The sequence below is a fragment of the Dermacentor silvarum genome, chromosome 11 (genome assembly GCF_013339745.2).
Source record: "Dermacentor silvarum isolate Dsil-2018 chromosome 11, BIME_Dsil_1.4, whole genome shotgun sequence".
Taxonomy (NCBI): Eukaryota; Metazoa; Arthropoda; class Arachnida; order Ixodida; family Ixodidae; genus Dermacentor; species Dermacentor silvarum.
Window position 1 is genome coordinate 39,265,636 of NC_051164.1, and position 19,429 is coordinate 39,285,064.

At 45.3% G+C, this 19,429-nt stretch overlaps 1 protein-coding gene across 1 annotated transcript in view; it reads left to right on the forward strand.

Annotated features, from left to right (window-relative positions):
• The window catches only part of LOC119432523 (uncharacterized), a 23,527-nt gene extending 5,220 nt beyond the window's left edge, over positions 1–18,307 (forward strand). The window contains exons 6-14 of the mRNA XM_037699689.2: positions 1,415–2,531; positions 5,026–5,260; positions 6,802–7,067; positions 7,858–8,127; positions 9,587–9,695; positions 10,676–10,926; positions 13,103–13,211; positions 15,697–15,757; positions 18,102–18,307. Coding sequence (XP_037555617.1) covers positions 1,415–2,531; positions 5,026–5,260; positions 6,802–7,067; positions 7,858–8,127; positions 9,587–9,695; positions 10,676–10,926; positions 13,103–13,211; positions 15,697–15,757; positions 18,102–18,147 — 2,464 coding nt within the window. The 3' untranslated portion in view covers positions 18,148–18,307. The remainder of the gene's footprint in view (positions 1–1,414; positions 2,532–5,025; positions 5,261–6,801; positions 7,068–7,857; positions 8,128–9,586; positions 9,696–10,675; positions 10,927–13,102; positions 13,212–15,696; positions 15,758–18,101) is intronic.
• The last annotated feature ends 1,122 nt before the right edge of the window (positions 18,308–19,429 follow it).

Genomic DNA, 19,429 nt, shown 5'->3' on the forward strand with positions numbered 1-19,429 from the left:
CTTAGCGCCGGTACATCTGTGTGACGTAACATATTTCAAGTTATTTTCTTGTAGACTTTGTAAACATTCTTGAAACTAATGAATTCAGTCATTGGTGCTATTGGAACACAATGTAGTTCTCCTCTACCAATACAAAATTTATCGTATTTTCTGGTTCTGTAAGTCGCACTGGTGTATAAGATGCAGCTGTTTGTTCGGTTCGCGATAAAAAAAAAATTACAGTGACATTTCACTCCGTGAACGCGGGTCACGCGCAACCGTATGGGTGCCATATATTTCCACTCCAGGCGCATTTCTGCCGTTGTGGCAGCCGCGATGTTCCGTATAAAGTCCAAGGGCGATAACATCGTCCCTGCTCGCCGTATGCTGTATGAACGAGTAAAAGCGTGTGAGGGTGAGCCCAATCGCGCACAAGGGAGGAAAGTGGGAAGGCAGCGCGAAAGGTAGGGGGGGGGCGGCTTGTACTTTGGTAGCAACTGCATCGTTTGCACAGTGGCGCACGCCGTATCTTGACAGCAATCTGCAGATGCGACAACTTCGGGGTCGGTTGATTCGTGGTCGGCCTGCCGCCACTTAAGTTGCTGCTCCGTCCTTCTTGCACGGCGCTCGGAAACTCGATCACAAGAAGAACCCAGCACCTCAATAGCGCGCACAGAACTCGTAGCAGTCAAGTCAACCAGCGCGCTTCGCGTGGCCATAACATCGAATCTGATTTTGACGGCAGTTTTTCTTGAAAAAAAAGTGCATAAGTCGCACCGTTCTTTAAGACACACCGACGAAAATTTCTGGGGGAAAAAATGCGTCTGATACACCGGAAAATACGGTAACTCGGCCCGATGAGCTGCTGTCGAAATCAATTGCCTCACTTCAAGCTGGTGCGGTAACTTCAAGATGATGGGGTCACCCGCCTTTTGTTTCTGTCTTTCTTTAGCTTACCAGGTCTCTTTGCATGGTAAAAGTGCTTTCTTTTTTTAGAAAGGTAGTTTAACAATACAATATAGCTCAAATTATTTTTCTCTTTAATTCCTCTTCGAAGAGCCCTATACGTTGAAAATAACTCAAACATTGCTGTATAGCTTGGTCATAAGTTAAGGAATGTCTAGATGTATCCCCAAAGCTTGCAGTGCATTAGTGCTGAATGGTCTTACACAGTTTTACACAATGAAAAAGTGGTTCATCTAATTCCTCTGCTAAGTAGTGTAGACAACAGGACGACAGCAGCAGATGATAGAATTGCTGAACAGCATCTCTGTCATCTGCCAAACATTATACAGTTGTGCATTTCCAGTTTGTTTTGCCACGTAGTGATAATTATTTTAGAAATCTGTAGCGTGTAGCTGCTGAGAAATTAGTGCATGTGTGACCATGAGACAAAAGTAGCTTGGAAGCTCAGTTGTACTTTTTTGCTCCGCAGCACCGTGGCCGACAAGTCAGTGCAGTCTGTGCTGTCCCCAACAAGCACCACCTTCTCAAGCCTGGCGCATCACAGTGAAGACATTGCATCGAGGGAGATTAGCAGGGATGCTCGCCACATGCTGCTTGGTATGCAGGCGACACAGTCTCCACTTCCTGTGGCAGGACCGAGGCACCTCTCTTCTGGGCAAGCTCTTTCAGGAGCTGAGCCTGCTGGATCTGTCTCTTTTCGGCCAGTCTCTCTTGGGCCACTATATTCTGGAGCTACTGCTGCTGCATCTGTTCCTGCTAGACCCGCCCTGCCTGTAACCGTACCAACGGCACGAGCCCCTTCTGGAGCTGTCCCTACTGAATCTGTTGCTCCAGGACCAGCCCCGCCTCAATCTGTACCAGTGGTACTGGTCGCTTCTAAGGCTCTCTCTTCTGAAGCTGTCTCTTCTGGAGCTGTCTTCTCTGGTGTTGTTACTTCTGCCTCTGTCACTCCTGGACCAGCCCTATCTGGATCAGTACCAGTAGTACCAGACCCTTCTGCAGCTATTTCTTCTCGAGCTGTCACTTCTGGAGCTGTGTCCTCTGGTGTTACCTCTTCTGGATTTGTCACTAATAGACTAGCCTCGCACGGATCTGTACCAATGGCACCAGTCTCTTCTGGAGTTATCCCTTCTGGTACTGTCACTTCTAGGGCTGTCTCCTCTGGAGTTACCTCTTCTGGGCATGCCACTCCTGGACGACTCTCCTTTAAGCCAGTCCCTCCTGGAGCTGCTCCTATTTACTCTACTCCCCCTGGGCATGTCCTCTCCAGCTCTGTACCTCTGGAACCGGATCCTTCCGACGCTGTCTCTTCTGCAGCACGTGTTCCTGCCACATCTGCTTTACGTGCCGGATTTGTCAATGCCAGATCCGTCCGTACCGGATCTGCCCGTGCTCTATTTGTTTCCACTGGGTCTACTCCTCCAGGCCCGGTCCCTCTTCCGTGGGGTCCCGCTGGGTCTGCCAGCACTGGGCCTAGCCATTGCGGATCGGTTCCCTCTAAACCTGGACCCCTCCCTTCTAAGCATACTGCTGCTGAACGATGTTCTTCTGGGCTTGGCCCTGCTCCTGCCAAAGTCCACTTTGAGGTTTGTACATTTCTGTCGCGAACATGGCTGCCTCAGACATAAAGTTTCTTTGAGAAACTACTAGAGGTATCTCTAGTCGCTAGCGTGTATGGAAGCTGCGAGCATGGCAGTTCAGACAGCATGGCAAGAATGTTTAGTACATGGGTATGCCTAAGCTTCGTCATCGTGACTTCAAATGGCTCTGTGACTTCGTGAATTGTGAATTTTCAACGAAATAAGAAGTGATAACTGCGATAGTTTGCAATGATTCTGCATGTGTGCACAATGTAATTGTTTTCTGCGTTTAAAAAAATTGCTGCGAAATTTCGGCCTATGACTGCAGATAAAGTGCAGTAAGTCAAACTGCAAGAACATTTGAAGCCACAAGCGTGAAGATCAAGCAAATCTATGTACTATCGTTCTCATGTTAGTAGAATGATTGCAATGCCAGAGTTCACTGCTCTACTTTTTATTGATACTATTATACAAATGGAAGCTTTTGTATGCATTGTTCTTGGCATTCACTCTAGTAATTTCAGTAGGAAGCTCTATACCCTCGGCAGAAGCATCATGTGAATAGAGTAGTAGGACAATTGCTGCAGTACATGAGGATAAATGTTGCTAGCTGTAAGTGAGGCATTGCCATTGATGCTGGAGGATACACAGAATGAAATACGAGTAAATTGATACTCAGTCAATTTGAGGCTTTCCTGCAGGGCTTAGTCACTTGGCAGTTGAGCTCACCGGGTGTTAAAGCTCAGGAATGCAGTTCAAGCTGACGCTCTTTGCCTATAAGTTCTCTCCTGTCCTCTCTTTGTGTAAAACACGCATATACGAGATCTGAGCACTACGTCGCTCTGGTGGATGCCAACAAGATTTACTTGTTCAGATGTTTGTAACACTGGGTGTGCAGTAAGAGTCATGCTGCTCAGCCTGAAGTCACACGATGTGGCTTGTATATTTTGTTTGCAAACATTCATTATGCATCATGCGAATTTGAGATTATATGTATATATTGAAATTAGGAAATTTGCAGGTAGAAATTAGAATCAGCCAGCGCAAGACAGGGGTCACTGGAGATCGTAGGGAGAGGCCTTCGTCCTGCAGTGGACATAAAAAAAAGGCTGATGATGATGATTGAGAGCTCGCGAGAAATATGTATTGTTGAGATTCTACTCTATACGTCACGGACGTGTTAAGGTGCACTGACAGTCAAGCAGGAAGGCAGTGACAAAAGGACATAGTTTATTAGGTGAACTTTTGCTGGTGGCAGCGATAGCAGGAAGTGCAGTCGGCGGTCAATGTACCAAATGTTGGTGCTTGCGTCAAAACACTTTCATACAAGCTTTACCGAATCTTCAGGACGCATGTGGTGACGAGGTATTAAATTCTAGAATGTACCACAACAATCTATCTGCACGCATACAAACTGATTGACTGGCCCTTCTTACTGGAAAGAACAATATTATTCAAGCATCATGTGCTGTGCAGTTAACTTCCGTTAATTCGACCCTCACGGGACTGACTGAATTGATAAAATTACCGTCAGATCAAATTGAAGAAGAAGCAGAGAAAACGCCAGAACACACTGGTGATTCATTTGGCAGTATATTCCTTATTTTAATATGCCCCGAATCAAACACTAGCCCACTTTCTATGTGTCCAAAGTAGAAAACTGATGTAGAAATGACATTAAAGCTCCCAAACAAAGTAGACATGTAATGTGCACCCGATTCTTTAGCAAGAAAAATAGCCAAGGGTCTAATACGTGTTGCACAATGGCAGCCAGTTTCCTAAGGTCAGCTTCGCTGCACAGTTTTGAAAGTCGGCTTTTTCGCAATACATCCATGTTATGCAGTAAAGCACACGAACGTCGCAAAGGTGGCTTTGGTATCATCTCCAATTGCACCGTACAGGCAATTTTCAGCCCGATTTTCTTGAAAAAAACAACAACAAAAAGCTGCATGTTAGAATCGGGTAAATACCGTAATCAAACATTGTGAGCTACGGTTATCACTTGAAAATTTCCTAGGGCAGGTCCAAAAATTGCCGCTTTCGACGGGAGATGACGTGTGCTCAACACATTCACTGTCCCGTAAGCTCCACCGAGACAGAAGTGACTGTAAGCTCCACCGAGACAATAGTGACCCCATTAAAGGGGTCACTATTTGGGTCACCATAGAGGTCAGGCATGTGCGTGCTGACTGGTCAAGTTCAAATTATCCGGCCAAAGCCAATTTTAGGATCGAAATAACGAAAGTTTGGGCCCATAGAAATGCACAGGCACCAGCCAGGACCTGTGGCCGGGATCGAATTAACTGAAAAATTTTACTCGCAACAGAAACATAATAACAAAGCCACACAATAAGAGCATTAAGTTATTGAGACTGAATGAAACTCTCATGGCACTAAGCTTTGGTCACTTGGCTAGCCCACTTGCTTCAACACGGGTCACCACAAGCAGCTTCAGTTTCAGTTTTTACTGCATCTTTCTCTCTCTCTTCCTCGCTTGCAGCTCTCTGGTTCCCAGAGGACAAGCACTCGCGGCAGTTCCCACGAGACCAGTGGGCGTGGCGAGGTGTTTGCCACGACCATGACTGTGGTGGCGGGGGAGCCTGGCTACGTAGCAACAGTCACATCCCAGATGGAAGGCAGCATCAGCAGCAGCAGCTCGTCTCACCAGCGATTTCGGCGCAGTCGCAGTGGGCCAGCCCTACTTATTCGGCACTCCCCAGAAAGCCACGGAGAAGGCGATGTGTAAGGCTGCATGGCTAATCAAATTTGTGTGGATTCGTATGTCTATCCATGTGCCTGTGACTGGGTCCGAGAACTAGGGTTATGCAAGCAAGCACAAAGTTAAGGTCTCTGAGAAAGGCCTTCGTCCTACAGTGCGCTTATGCTATACATTAAGACCTCGTTTATACGTACTGAAAAAAAAAAAGAAATTAACGAGGAAGAACGAGCTCACCATGCAAACATACGACCCAAATTCACTAAAACATTTGGCAGACTCAACTGTAGCTGACGTCTAGGTCATGCGAAGCGTTGCAGCACGAGACGCTGACGCGGGCCGAGTTGGTGGAGCCCAAGGTGCCAGAGCTGCGTTGTCGGTTTTTTCCGCTTCGGCAAGCTTACGTTTGCACTGCTCGAATTAGGCCTGGGTCAGCAGCTTCATCGGGAGGGGTATTTTGACATGCCAACACTGTGAGAATCGTGGCCACGAGATGCCAACACACGTCGAATGGTGGGGCTCGAGCAGATCGATACGTGCTTTGTTGTTTTCCTCTTGCGTAGGTGTTTTATGACAGTGACAGGAGACCGAAACGAAATCGACAACCGGAATATGGTGCCACCTGATCAAAACATGGCACTCGCTTAGCGACGCCTGCAATGGGGAACCGCTGTGTGTATGGGTTATCGCCTATTAAGCACATGCAGTGCGCTTCCATTGGCAGTACACCACACATGCTGTGAAACAGATAGGTAAAGGTGCTTATCGCAGAAGGACAAAATGCATCACGCAATTTTACAGTTCGAGTGGGACAAAACTGGCTGCAGTTCGGAGGCCATGGTTAGTGAAGCTGTCTTTGTGGCATCTGAAAAATTTAGGTGATGTTGTTTATGGAGGCACTGTGTCGTGTTTCTGTCCAAGCATCTGTGAGGTCCACTGCCATGACCGAGGATGGTTGTGGGACGTGTTAGTTTCCGAAATTTGCTGTGCGAGATGTAGTCATCCTCTGTGCCATCCATGGCTTCTTCTTCTTTCTGGGGTTTTACATGCCGAAACCAGTTCTGATTATGAGGCACGCCGTAGTGGAGGGCTCCGGATTAATTTTGACCACCTGGGGTTCTTTAACATGCACTACAACGCAAGCACACGGGCATTTTTTCATTTCGCCTCCACCAAAATGCGGCCGCTGCGGCCGGGATTCGATCCCGCAACCTCGTGCTCAGCAGCGCAACGCCTTAGCTAACTGAGCCACCGCGGCGGGTGCCATCCATGGCTACAGGTGTGTCTGTGATGTTAGAGTTTTTCAGGAAAATGTCCAAAGACACCTCACACCATGCACTCAGATTCCAAGTGCAGGCAAGCTGCAGCAGCGCTCACTTAATTCTTTCTTTTTTTCCCAAATGTTGGGCTGCCAGTTTGGGGGTGCAACTTTCTACTGCGCATGTCCTGTCCAAGCGCATGCACTTCTTCCTGTCTTCATTTTATTTCCTTTGTACTGTGAGCTACTCTCTTTGTGCTGGCTCTTCAAGCCTGTCATTTTCCAATTCGTCACACGTTCAGCTGTGCCTTCGTCAAACCGTGTGCTGGACGAGAGCGGCCTGGAGGAAGAATCGGGCTTCGTCTCGAGGCTGGAACACCTGGGGCCCCAGAAGCGCAGCACCCCTGTTCCCGACGCATTCCAGCAGCAACAGCCGCACGCCTTCACCAGTCGGCCCGCCATCAACCCCGAAAACTGCGTCGGGTGCGACAAACGCATTCGTTTCTACAAGGCCTCCTTCCAGTGCGGTGCCTGCGGCATCGTCTGCCACCCGGAGTGCAAGAGCCTTGTGAGTGCAACGCCATCATGCGCGCAACTGTAGGTCTGTTCGATTCAGGAAAGGTGCACGGCACCACAAACGAAAAGGTGCAGGTGGTGCCAGTTATGGTCACCAAGCTGCACCCACTCACTACAAGGTTCAAGGGTGCAGTGCACCGCGGCGGCATCTTGCCTTGCACCCCGTGCAATCGAGCACGGGGGTGCAGGGTGCAGAGCTGTACCTCGGGGATTCGAAGGCCTAGGTGGAGTGTCGCCGTTAATAGGTGCAGAGAAACTTTGCAGAATTGAATAAACATTATAATGTCACCTGCGTCTTTCCCTGCAAAGCGTAAGAAAAGGAGTTTAGGACTTCGTTTTATTTCTGAACCAAACTACGTTACCGCAGAAATTGTGGCTTCTCGGTGCCATTAGAATAGTGAAAGTAGTCACAAATAGGCTCGCAAGTGTGCGGCAATGAAATGTGTATTACCCATAAAAGAAGAGTACATTTCAGTACAATAGCAATTATAGGGACACTTTAGGCGAATTTCCGCCGTCGTTTTGAGGTTCCGTTGTAAAATCCGAACATAGAGAAACAAATTCAACAAGAGCGGATATTAAATTATTTGTCACACTCTGAGGCTTGCCAGTATATTTTTCTGAAGGTTGAGAGGTCTAAGACCTTCGTTTAACCTGAAGAAATGAAGAGTCGGAAATATCTTGTCAGTACACCTTTAACAAAAAACAATGGGCCTTTGCTTAGCCATTTCAAGGGAGGGACTTGGCACAAGAGCCTGATCCCTTTGCTCCATCTTGCACAGGTTCCACTTCCCTGTGGCCTTAGAGCACCACCTCCGGAGGCCAGAGGTGCAAGTGACAGCGCAGCAGCAAAGAGCAGCATGGCGGGTGTCCTGACCGACTATGCACCCTCCGAGCCACCGTTTGTGCCACCCCTGGTGGTGCACTGTATTCGGGAGGTGGAGCGGAGATGCCTCCAAGAGAGGGGGCCGCTCTACGGTTCAGCAGCGCCACCTGAGGAAGTGGATGCGCTGCTTGGACGGTTGTTGAGTGGTCGAGAATTGCCTGCTCTTGTAAGTGCTTAAGGACATTCTGTTAACAGGATGTCGGAGGCATTGTCCTAATTGAAAACAATTTGCAGCAGCAGACGTTATGGGATCTTCCAGCTCTCAGCTTGTATGTTAAGCATGTATTGTCTCAGCATATGCCTTTTCATGAGCCCACCACAAAGCTGTCACCAATACCCTGTTCGTTTGCCACCACCACTGCAAGGATGGAGGTGCTGCTACATTTTGCTCCAAACTGACATTTTCGCTTAGTAACTGCTCCGAACCTGCTCTGAAACGGCATTGGGAAATTCGATATCATACTGATTACTAAATGCTGCTGTAGCAACTGTGATATGTGACTGATTACATTTACATTGTGATGCTCAGCTTTATTGGCTTTGATCTCGTTTATGCCACAAAACTGGCATTTTAAATATATAGCTCATTTAGCTGTATTTTTAAACTTGACGTGCAGACTGTTTTGGTGAAATGTGAAAGTGACTGAGATTACTTCGATCTCATACCATTTATCAACTGCTGCTTTGCAACGGTTATATATGACAGTGGTTACTTCTGTAATGTGGTGATCAGCTTTACTGGTTTGATCTCATTTCTGCCACAAGTACTGGTATATTAAATATGTAGCTGATTTTTCTGCGCGTTCGACAACAATCCATCTTTTAATTGTTTGTTTATTGCAATTTTCGTTGAATATTGTTAATATTTATGAGACGCTTCGGTGATGCTTCTAACTCCAAGAGTCGTTTGGAATATTTTGCCATCTCCTCCAAAAACACCATTAGCTGCTCCAAACTAGCATTTTTTCTGCTCCAAAAAGATTATGGCTGCACCAAAGTGGCATTTTTCCAGCTCCAAAATCTGCTCCAAAAAGTAAAAAGTCGCTTCCATCACTGCCACTGTCAACTAAATGTTTCAAGTTACCCAGACACACATTTTGACAGCTTGTAAAGTAATGCAGTGAACAGCGACAAGCTGTGCAAACAGACTGGACATAAAAGGATGCATCAAGGTGGGACTAGGTTTTGCAGGAACAACACCGTGTTTTGTTTTGTTTGCTTAAGCCTTTTTTTGATTGCCATAATTACCAGATCATGTTTATCAATTGTTCATACAGAAGAATTCTGACTAATGCCGAGTTTTCAACTGGTATTTTTAGTTTAAGAATCTAAGAACACATGCAGAAGCTTTGTGTCTCTCCAGATCGGATGTGCAAAAGGAAACAGAAGTGAAAAGAAAACTACGTAAAGATTGCCATGAACACTATAATAAATCCAAGACAAACTCAGGGCCATCCATTTATGCTGCTGGTCACCATTTATGATGAACAAACTGAGCCACCAGAAATTATATGTATTTTAAATATGATATATGCTGGGGACAGTCCACAATTATAAATTAAGGTTGTAAGTTCACTGCTAATATTTCAGACTATTTGCGTTGCTTTTGTCTTTTGCCTGTCCAGAGTGGTCACAGCTTGCCAGTGGTGTGTGGAGCTCTGATGAAATTCCTGGCTGCCCTGCGGGAAACCATTATCACCAAGTCACTCTGGCCGTTATTTGCCGAGGCTGCTGGTAAGGGATGCTCTTGCCTGCCCATCATGCTTGGCCACTCAAGCTGTTTATGTCACTTGCGTTCAGAGCGCATCTGCAATGACAGCAGGTGACATCTACCAACCCTCCTTCACATCAACTTCACTAAGCATGATCGATTATGAGGGACGCATAATTGGGTGCTCCAGATGAATTTTGACCACCCGAGGTTCGTTACTGTGCTTCTAAATCTAAGTACACGGGTGTGTTTGCGGCAGCCCGTTGAAATGTGGCTATGGCATTTAGCTGTGAGCATGAGAAGCAGCATAATGTCATACCCACTGAGCCACTGCAGCAGGTGGGCTTTGTGCAATCGGCCCCGTCCAGGTTGTGCTCGGTCCTGTCCAGGGTGTGCAGAAACGCCACTGTGTTATGTCGTGTGTCCTTGGTTCGTGTACGCTTCTTTTTATGCTGCGACATTCTGACAAATGGCATTCCTTGATGGGCCCAGCATTGAGTCGGTCGAAAAGGAATAACTAAAACTGCTAGTGTCCAGTGGCATACAAACTGCAGCATTTTATTGTGTTAACTGGCCACCAACAGTTTTGGTTCTTCCTTTAAGTCTGTCTGTAATGCTGGGTCCATCTAGGAATTCTGTCTGTCATCATACCTTGCGGCTGGTGGATCATAGCCGTAGTCGCTCTTATAACTGTCTGTCATAGGGCTACAGAAACTATATTCACCAGATTACATTTGTTAGCTGTTCATACAGAATAATTGGGACCTTTAGGTTGGAGTGGAAATTACAAACAGCACTGCATTGTGCTGCACTCGGACACTGTTTCTTCCGAATTTTTCAAAAATAAAAATATTGATTGCTCCACTGCCTTTACCAGTGTGACTAGTGTAAGTGCTGTGACTGTTTGGTGAAGCCATTTATGATGCCATCTATGATGCCACAAACCAAAGCTGAGCACTTACGTGGTCTAACAGAGCCCATTGGTTCCTGTTTGTTGTTGTAGTGACAGGCGATGAGGATAAGGAGAACCGTGCGTGGAAGCTCCTAGACGCAACACGACGGTTGCCAGCTGCCAATCGCGCCGTGCTGACAAGGCTACTGGTACACCTGCAAAGTGTGTCGGCCACATCGCTTGGCGGCGATGGCCGATCTCTCGACGAGCTGGCAACTGTGTTTGCACCCGTGGTGGTGGGCTGTTCCAAAAGCAACCCGACCGCCGAGGTACATGAGCGGGACAGGCCCCTGCAGGATCTGGTGAGATTGTCGCTGCGCACCGTGCAGTCTCTTCAACAAAATTACCTGTATAACGAAAGATTCTGTATGTCCTGTCCAATTTTATATGTTTCTTATGATGATAATGATGATGTGATGATGATAATTTAGGGGTCCCCAGTGGCTCATTTGTTGCTTTACAAAGAGTGCACGTAGCAGTGTTTATTGTGAGTAGCAGTGTTGTGAGTGTACGTAGCACTCACCACTTAGTTGTGGTGAGTGGCAGTTGACACTTATAAAGATGAAACCCTTTGACGAGCAGCACTAGTGGGGCCTGCAAAGGAAAAGAAACGTAAAATTAGGTGCAGTGATGTTTGCGCTTGCACCAACTGGTGGCACTAAATATAGCAAGCGGTAAGAACTAGCCATGGAAATGGAGCGCTGGCAAAATTTGTGAGCACACGCTCACAAATTTTCACATCAGAGCAGGCCATGTGCCTCAATGCCACAAGGTTGGTTGCACTTGCAATTTCCATCGGACAGCGTGTGCAGGAGAAAATTAGTGACGTCTTTCCCTAATTAGCTCCTGAATTCATGTTAAATAAAGGTTCTCATTTGCTGAACATGCTTAGGCTGTTCTACTGTAAGCGGTACGATGCGCCATCTTTACAGTGAAGTGGCCTGTCCAACGAAGGATTTTGGAGATCCCAAGAAAGGTTGGTCTTATCGTGGTTGGATAATTGGTAAGCTGGAAATTATGCAAAAATCAAAGACCAGTGATGGTGGTGGTGGATTGTAGCAACAGGTGGGTTTAGTCTAGCAATCAAGGCCGGCAGTTGCTCTAAGTGGTTTCACTGTCTTGGAAGTTCCTGTGACATCATGCATTTTGATGGCGACTACTCGGCACCATAGTTAAAGTGCTTATCAAAAAACAAGAATTACATTGTGTTGTGAAAGAACAGTTGTCAGTCTTAAGGACTTTATTGCACAAACACAGGCTGTACTTGCAAAAATGTTGCAGTTTGGGAACGGAATTCAAGAACGACAACTTTGGTCTTCATTTTTTTTTCCTCTATTAACTATCCTTTTCAACAAAGTAACTGCAAATAGAGTTGTAAATGAATATTTCGCAGGTCTTAACGGATATATGATGCTATTTGACGTCCCTAAATGGACGATGCTGTATAATTACGATGATGCCTGTATGTTTGAAAAACGCACCAGTCTTTTGACTCTGTTGCCCAGCAAGTGCTGCCATCTTGTGTTGATACAAGAAAAACTTTTTTTTTTTTTCGCTCCATAGTCTTGGTTTTAATTCTACAGCTTCTTCACTGATGTCTATAAGGTTTCTGATATCTCAAAGGGTCAGCTAGATGTTCGCTCATTTATTGCTCACGGGGGTGCAATTGATTCAGTTCCCAGGCAGGTGCTGGTATATACAAAGGATGCCACCATACATGAACTATACACGCAATCAAATTGATGTAATATTTCTAGATTTCGAGAAAGCTTTTGATCGGTTATTGCACCCGAAATTGCCCATAAAATAAAAACCGATTCTCAAAAATGATTCATTGCTCCAGTGGGTAGAGGCGAACCTACTACTTGCAGGCGTCAAACAGTCACTACTGGTGATACGACCTATGGCACTTCCATGGTGCAATCTGGAATTCCATAATGATCTGTCCTGGGCCCCTGTTCTTTTCAGTTTTTATTAACAACATATTGCTGCGCATTCCAGCGAAAATCCGGTTTTTTGCAGATGACTGTATTCTAATTCAAAAATTCAGAATGAGACCAGGTCAGGCTGCTTTTAATTCATCCTTATTCATAATACAACCGTGCTGTCGAGAGTGGCAAATGACTATTAACTTAAGGTAGGTGGGTAGGCTGCATCTTTGTAATTATAGAACTAAGAAGCTAAATATTGTTGTCAGTGGATGCAAAGAGAGCGGCAGAAAGAAATCCTGGATGCGCTTTATCCTTTTCACAACCGCACATTGAGTGCTACTCGTGAACATAGCCTCTAAAATGAAAATTTCTCAAACTAAGTTGAATCCTACAAGGCAAGTAAAGATGAAATTGCAAAGCGTGGTGGTTTGCTGTATCGCCATTTCAGAAAGGTTGTAGTAAAGTGGTAATCACTGGGGGAGGGCAGTAAATATGAACGACTTCACATTTATGCCGATTAGCATTTCCTCCTCATTCTTCCGTACAGATTATGCACTGCCTCCTCGGTGTACCAGACGTGTATTGGACGGACAATGCTGCTGCTGCTGCTGCAGGCTCAGACCCAAACGAACCGGTGCAGCAGGAGGCAAGGCCAGGTCAGTGGTGATGAGTGGTTTGTCAAACCAGCTTTGTGCTGGTTCCCGGGGTGGTACTATAGCTCGGTTCCAGTTTTTTCTCACCTGCCGTGCTGGTGTATGTAGGTGGGGCATTGCTCTAGCCATTGACGACAGACTAGAGGGATCATTTTGGGATAACTTATGGCGAAATTGTCAAGATTATTTTCGTTTTACTGTGCAGGTGCATATTTAGCCTTGCCAAGAAAACCGAACGAGACATGTTCACAGTAAGATGGAGGCTTGAAGTGTTGAGCAGTGGTCTAACAAGGAATGTTGCTGCAACCAAGTTTTTTTTTTTTTTAACGTTTTGACAAAGGTACATGCCTTTATCAAGGCAGCAACTTGACAGATGCTGCCCTTGCTTTTTCGTAAAGTTTACGGATTCAGGCTTGTTGTACAATTTTATGAATGTTTTCTCAAGATTTAAAATATATAATTCTGTTGGTGAACAGTTGAACTCGTTTGTCTCCGACTGTGCCCTTGGAATTCTTCTGACTGTTAAAGGACACCCAATGGAGTACCAGCTTGGAGAAAGCTTATTTTTACGACTTCCTGAAGCAGGCAAAATAGGCGACAGTTAAGTCGCTAAAAAGTTCAGTGTGATGTAAAAAACTGTGTTGCTATGTCAGTTCGTGCTGTTCCAAGTTTGTTGCTGCATCTAGAGGTAAAGCACCGTTAATAAAGTGTGTATGTGTACCATAAAAAACTTGTCCTCAAGGCAGACGTAAAAAAAATGTTTGTGCTATTCACACTCTTTCCTTCCTGTGCTGCATCCGTAAGATTATCAATAAAACAAAAGATTAGGACCCATATACCATAATGCAATAGCTGGTGTAAAAGCCAATTACATATAAATGAAAGTAAGTATTAAAGTATCCAAGATACAAATTTCCGGTCAGAAAATGCCATTTGAAAAGATAGGATTGAGTACGAAACACTTGGTATTCTAAGGTGTGTACTCGGGTTGGTAGCTGTGCACTTGTCGAAATGTTGGCTTCAATGACTTAATTTGTGGTCCTGATAAGGATAAGCTCGCTTGTCAAAATGTCGACTCCAGCAACATCCCTTGTTCGACGACTCTCAATTAATTCATGTCTTCATCCTTCTGTGATCTGTCTACTTTATATGGTGCATTTTCTGTTAATGCTGATTTTATAGATGCATTTTTTTGCCTTTCTTTGAAGTGACTGTATTATTGTCACATGCTATTTATTTTACTGCCATTTTCATCTTTATTGTTTCTAACATTGTTCCAGTTGTTTAATAGCTTTAAAATTAATATTTGTACGACATGCTATGTTCATGTTGTAATGCTTTGTTTCTGTTTAGGTTTAGCTTACATTGATACAATATGCATCGGAGTCGTGCACCTTGCATGCCATGACATAAAGCCCTACTTTGTATCTGCCTTCCGGGCCTTGGTCGAGCTGCAGGTCACACCTTTGCCGTAGAAAACATGTCCAAGAATGTTTTGTAAGAAAGGGGTTTGAACCGTGGTAGTATATTTGCAGTTCATGTTAATTGAAAGTCCAGCTCTGACCTCTCTGGATTAAAGTATTACCATTACATTTTTGTTTGTGGCCTCAAGTCAAGGATCTGTCCCAACAAAATGACAGGAGGCAGAATTCAACATGCAACTCCTTAGTCGCGGAGGAGGGAAAAAGACTAGGGTGTAGAGTCACATGACGTTTTTGAAGCCAAGGAAAGGCTCATGGAAATAGGCCCTCACCACACAATAAGCAAGCGGTAATTTATAACCACCGAGCACGCGAGGAGTATGGGGGAGAGTAGAGGTGAGAGTGGGTGGCGAGTGCCAATCACGACGAGGGCGTCACTAAGAGCTAACACAAACCAAATTAATGCCTTGAAAGGTCCGACAACCATGTAGGGCCTATTTCCCAAAAGTCAACGCGCAAATGGTCTTTGAAGGTAAGGTGGGGCAGTGTCAGAGGTTGGCTTGCTGAGGCTGGCTGCTTGACATTGTGTGTGTGTGTCCCCTACTCACTTTTGTGCTTGCTCCTTGTCCTTATGCGCTCGACCAACTTTGTGTGGCAATGAACGGAAAGCTACAGGGGCGGAGGGTGTTCTACTGTGCCAAGTAGTCCCGCAGAGTTTGACAGCGCTTTCGGTTTGTCAAAGCAAAGACTGAACCAGCCTAGCTTCCATGTAAGGCAGTTTCACATTTGTCCAGGAGTGGAAAACGAGAACTCAGGGAAAAAGGAAACACTCAGTGGGGTATATTTCGTATTGTTTTGCTGTTGTAAAAAAGATGCCTATGTTTTCTCTTCTCGAGCTTTAACTCGCATGAATGACAATGTGACATTATCTTAGGGAGCGCGATTAGTTGTGCGCACTCCGCTTCATTTCAAGGGAACTTCATTCCCACAGAAAATTGTCTGCGAGTACAGTTGGGCAGCAATTTTTTGTCTTCATTCAGTGCATTTGTTTGGTTTGTGTGGTCCAGGAACGCTGGCAGGCGATTGCTGCACAGGGGGATGGAAGGAGGCCATCAAGAGCAAGCTAAGGCAGGCCAACTTTTTGTAATAGCCTTCGCTTGCAGCGTGAAGATCAATTGTTGGCTTATTGCTGGTTTGTCAGAAGGGCTCTTGAAGCTAATGCAACCAAGGGCCTTTATAGTTTCTGTTAACGAATAATCCTAATAGCTGTTATGAGGTTGAGACTGTGGCTGTTGTTTGACACAGGCTCTATGACTCTCTCAATCGAGGTAGACACCCCTCGACTCGCCAGATACAACAGCTCTGCTTGGTTTTGGCGATCCGAGGAACAGCGCATTCAGCATGACATGGCCAATAACTTCGGTGAAGAAGCAGCAGCTTGTTTTACAGATCAAAAAGAAAGAGATAATAGCCAAGTTGGCAAGTTATAAGTTAATCTACGCGGAATTTTATGAGTTATTTGATAGCTTCATAAGTTGGTTACGTACATTGAAGAACACCCGCCGCCTTGACTCAGTGGCTAAGGCGTTGCGCTGCTGAGTACGAGATCGCGGTATTGAATCCCGGCCGTGGCGGCCACATTTCGATGGAGGCGAAATGCAAAAACGCCCATGTACTTGCGTTGGAGTGCATGTTAAAGAACCCCAGGTGGTCAACATTAATCCGGAGCCCTCCACTATGGCATGCCTCATAATCAGAACTGATTTTGGCACGTAATACCCCAGAAAGAAGAACATTGAAGAGCAGTGAACTAGTCTGAAGAGGGAGCTAAAGCTGCTGACACAGTGTAAATATGGCATATGAAACTGTGTGTTTATTTGATATCATATGAGAATATTGTAAACATGTCAATCTTATTAGGTCAAATGTGTTTTATAAAGTGGGCGAGAGGCGTGCCTTTTGCAAGCTTGCTGCGCCTCGCATGCCTGGTCTGACATGCAGTCCACCGGCTGTAGACCCATTTCACATTGCAAAACTAGAGTAAAAAAAAATGGCCAGAATGTCCAGAACATTTCTCAACTCAAAGGTCTAACTAAAGTAATTGAAATTTCTTTGCGCAATTACAGTAGAACGTCATTGATACGATCCCGTTTTGATCGTAGCTTCCCCGCAGCACTTGCTTGCCCGTGTCACGTGAAAACTGCCAGCCACGCATTCAGTTCCCTCATCCGGTACCCGCAAATTTTCCCACGAGCTGTTGCACGTCGCATTGACAGTTATTGCCGCCAATGCTTTTGCAATAAGAATTTTCACCTATTTGTTTCACAGTGCTTGTGGCATAGTGCCATTGGAAGCATATTGCAGGTTTTGATAGTCTATAACCCAAACATGCCTCCGTTCCCTGCTACACACAGCATGAAGTGAGCGTCATATTTCGCTCTGGCGGCATCGTATTCCGGCATTGCCTGCCAGCTGGATTTCATTTCATTTTCTCGTTGCTGGCTTTACGGAATAGGAAAACTACTAAGCGCCTCTCGGGCCACTCGGTCCCCACTAGATCGACATGCGTCCACATCTCACGCTGCAATGATTCCCGCCAAATGGGCGCATCAAAACTTCCCACAGAATTTTCTGCCCGAAGAAGCTGCCGACCCACGACGAATTCGAGGAGCGCACACGTAAGCCTGCCAAAGTATCAAAAATGACAATGCGCATCTCGGGCCCCGCCAGCTGAGCGTGCATCAGCGTCTTGTGCTAGAACAATTCATGCAAGGCTTCGCATTATGTAAATGTCAGCTACAGTTGAGTCTGCCAAATGGTTTAGTGACTTCAGATCGTACGTTCTCCCGGTTAGTACAGTGTTTCTCGCATTTTTTTCCAGAATGTATAAGCGAGGTTGTACTGTATATGTTCGGATTTAAGTCACCTTAATCTTAATTTAAATCACCCCCTTCGCCAATAAGCAGCTTTATGGGGGCTTCAGGCTGGGATGGTCCTTACACCTTTTGGTACCCGGAGTCCAACATCTGGGAACCCTGTGGCCTGTCCAAAATTCTCTGCTCCAGCATTTACAGCAGACATGCACCACCTGTTGAGGCTCTGCCTGGGAGTGAGGACCACTCAAAAGAAGATTCTACGAGTTGCCTAGCTACGAACAGATCAGAGAGTTTTCTTATTCGAACAGATCAGTTTTCCAAGCATCGGGTCATAGATGATAGTTTGCTAAACCTGTACTGCAATTAATGCATCAGGAGGGCGGGACTCCGGGCTTTCATTTAAATACTCGTATATATCATTAGGCAAGCTGTTTGAATGTCAAAAAGTGTATACTGAGCATTCCCCCTTTTTTTTTCCAAACATGCACCTTGCAGTGTGCACCATTAAATTCTGTCAGTGGTAGACAAAAGCACTTTGGACACTATTTTTGAATGTCTGATTTGTGTTCTGCGTTTCTTTCCTTTATTTTTTCCAGGCGATCAATCGGCGTGGGCTCCTTGGACACTGGAAATAGGAAGTAACAGGGCCACACAGTGATGTTTAATGGCACTTTTTTTCCTTGTACACAAGCAAAGTTTTGCTTTTTATTTATTGACTGAACCGATATGTTTTAACTTATACGAAGCCTGTACAGGCCAAGAGATGTGATACGCCTAGTCAATAAACCATTTTATAGTTTCCCGACGTTCCTTTATTTTATAAAAAAAATTACCCATCTGGTTCTCCTGCACATTTTCACGGACAAGAGCATGCTGTCAGAGTTATGCTAAACTTTCATGATCCAAATCATTCAGGTTCATTCTGCAGTGTCATTGGCACAAACAGAAAGTCTTGTAGGAAATGATGGGCACTGTCTTGTGTGCTTGAAATCGAAGATTCAACGAAAGCTCTTCCTATCGGCAATGATCATGGAAGATTTTAGTAAAAAAACAGACACCAACCACATAAAACTTTCCACGTTTAAAAGAAAGTGCAAAAGATGTTTTCGGCTCTCATAAAGAAACCTAGCTTGTTCACAATTGTGACAGCAGAAGTTTGTAGTCAACATAGGTCTAGAAAAGCTGGTGCAGAAGCGCACATAAAGAGTTGGTAGGATGCCATCACTGTGATGTGGCGTCTGCACAGTCATTTGAATATGTAATGATTCCAGAAGGACAAACCATCCGACCGCTTTTGCTGCCGATGATGCCTGCATTCTCCCAGTCAATCTCATGGGCACGGTTTCAGCGTGTTCAGCACTAGCATTTGTTCATTCATTCAAATAGCTTTATTGAGTGCATTTGTTGATGAATTTATTTTTTGACATCATAACACTGTTGCTTAAGTCCTTCTGCAAAGTTTCCAATCTCATCTGCGTAAACCTGGCCACAATCGGCGCTAGAAATCCGGTACACCGCACCCGGAAATTTTTTCTTTGCAAGTGCATCCTTCACATCCACCATATGCTATGTTCGAATCATTGCATATTCAAAACAGCTGCACAGACACTAAATCGCAATGACAGCATCCTATCGACTGCACACGTGTAAAAAAAGCACAAAAGAAGTTTTTGGTTCCCATAAAGAAACCTTGTTCACAATGGTGACAGCGGAAGTTTGTAGTCAGTATACTGTAGGTTAGGCCTAGCATGTTAGGCTTAACGTTAAGAGGTGTGGATCAGAGAGAAAACAGGGACAGCCGATATTCCAATTGACGTTAAGAGAAAAAAAAATTGAGCTTGGCACGCCATGTAATGCATAGAATGGATAACCGGTGAGCCATTAGAGTTACAGAATGCATACCAAGAGAATTAAGGGAAGTGCA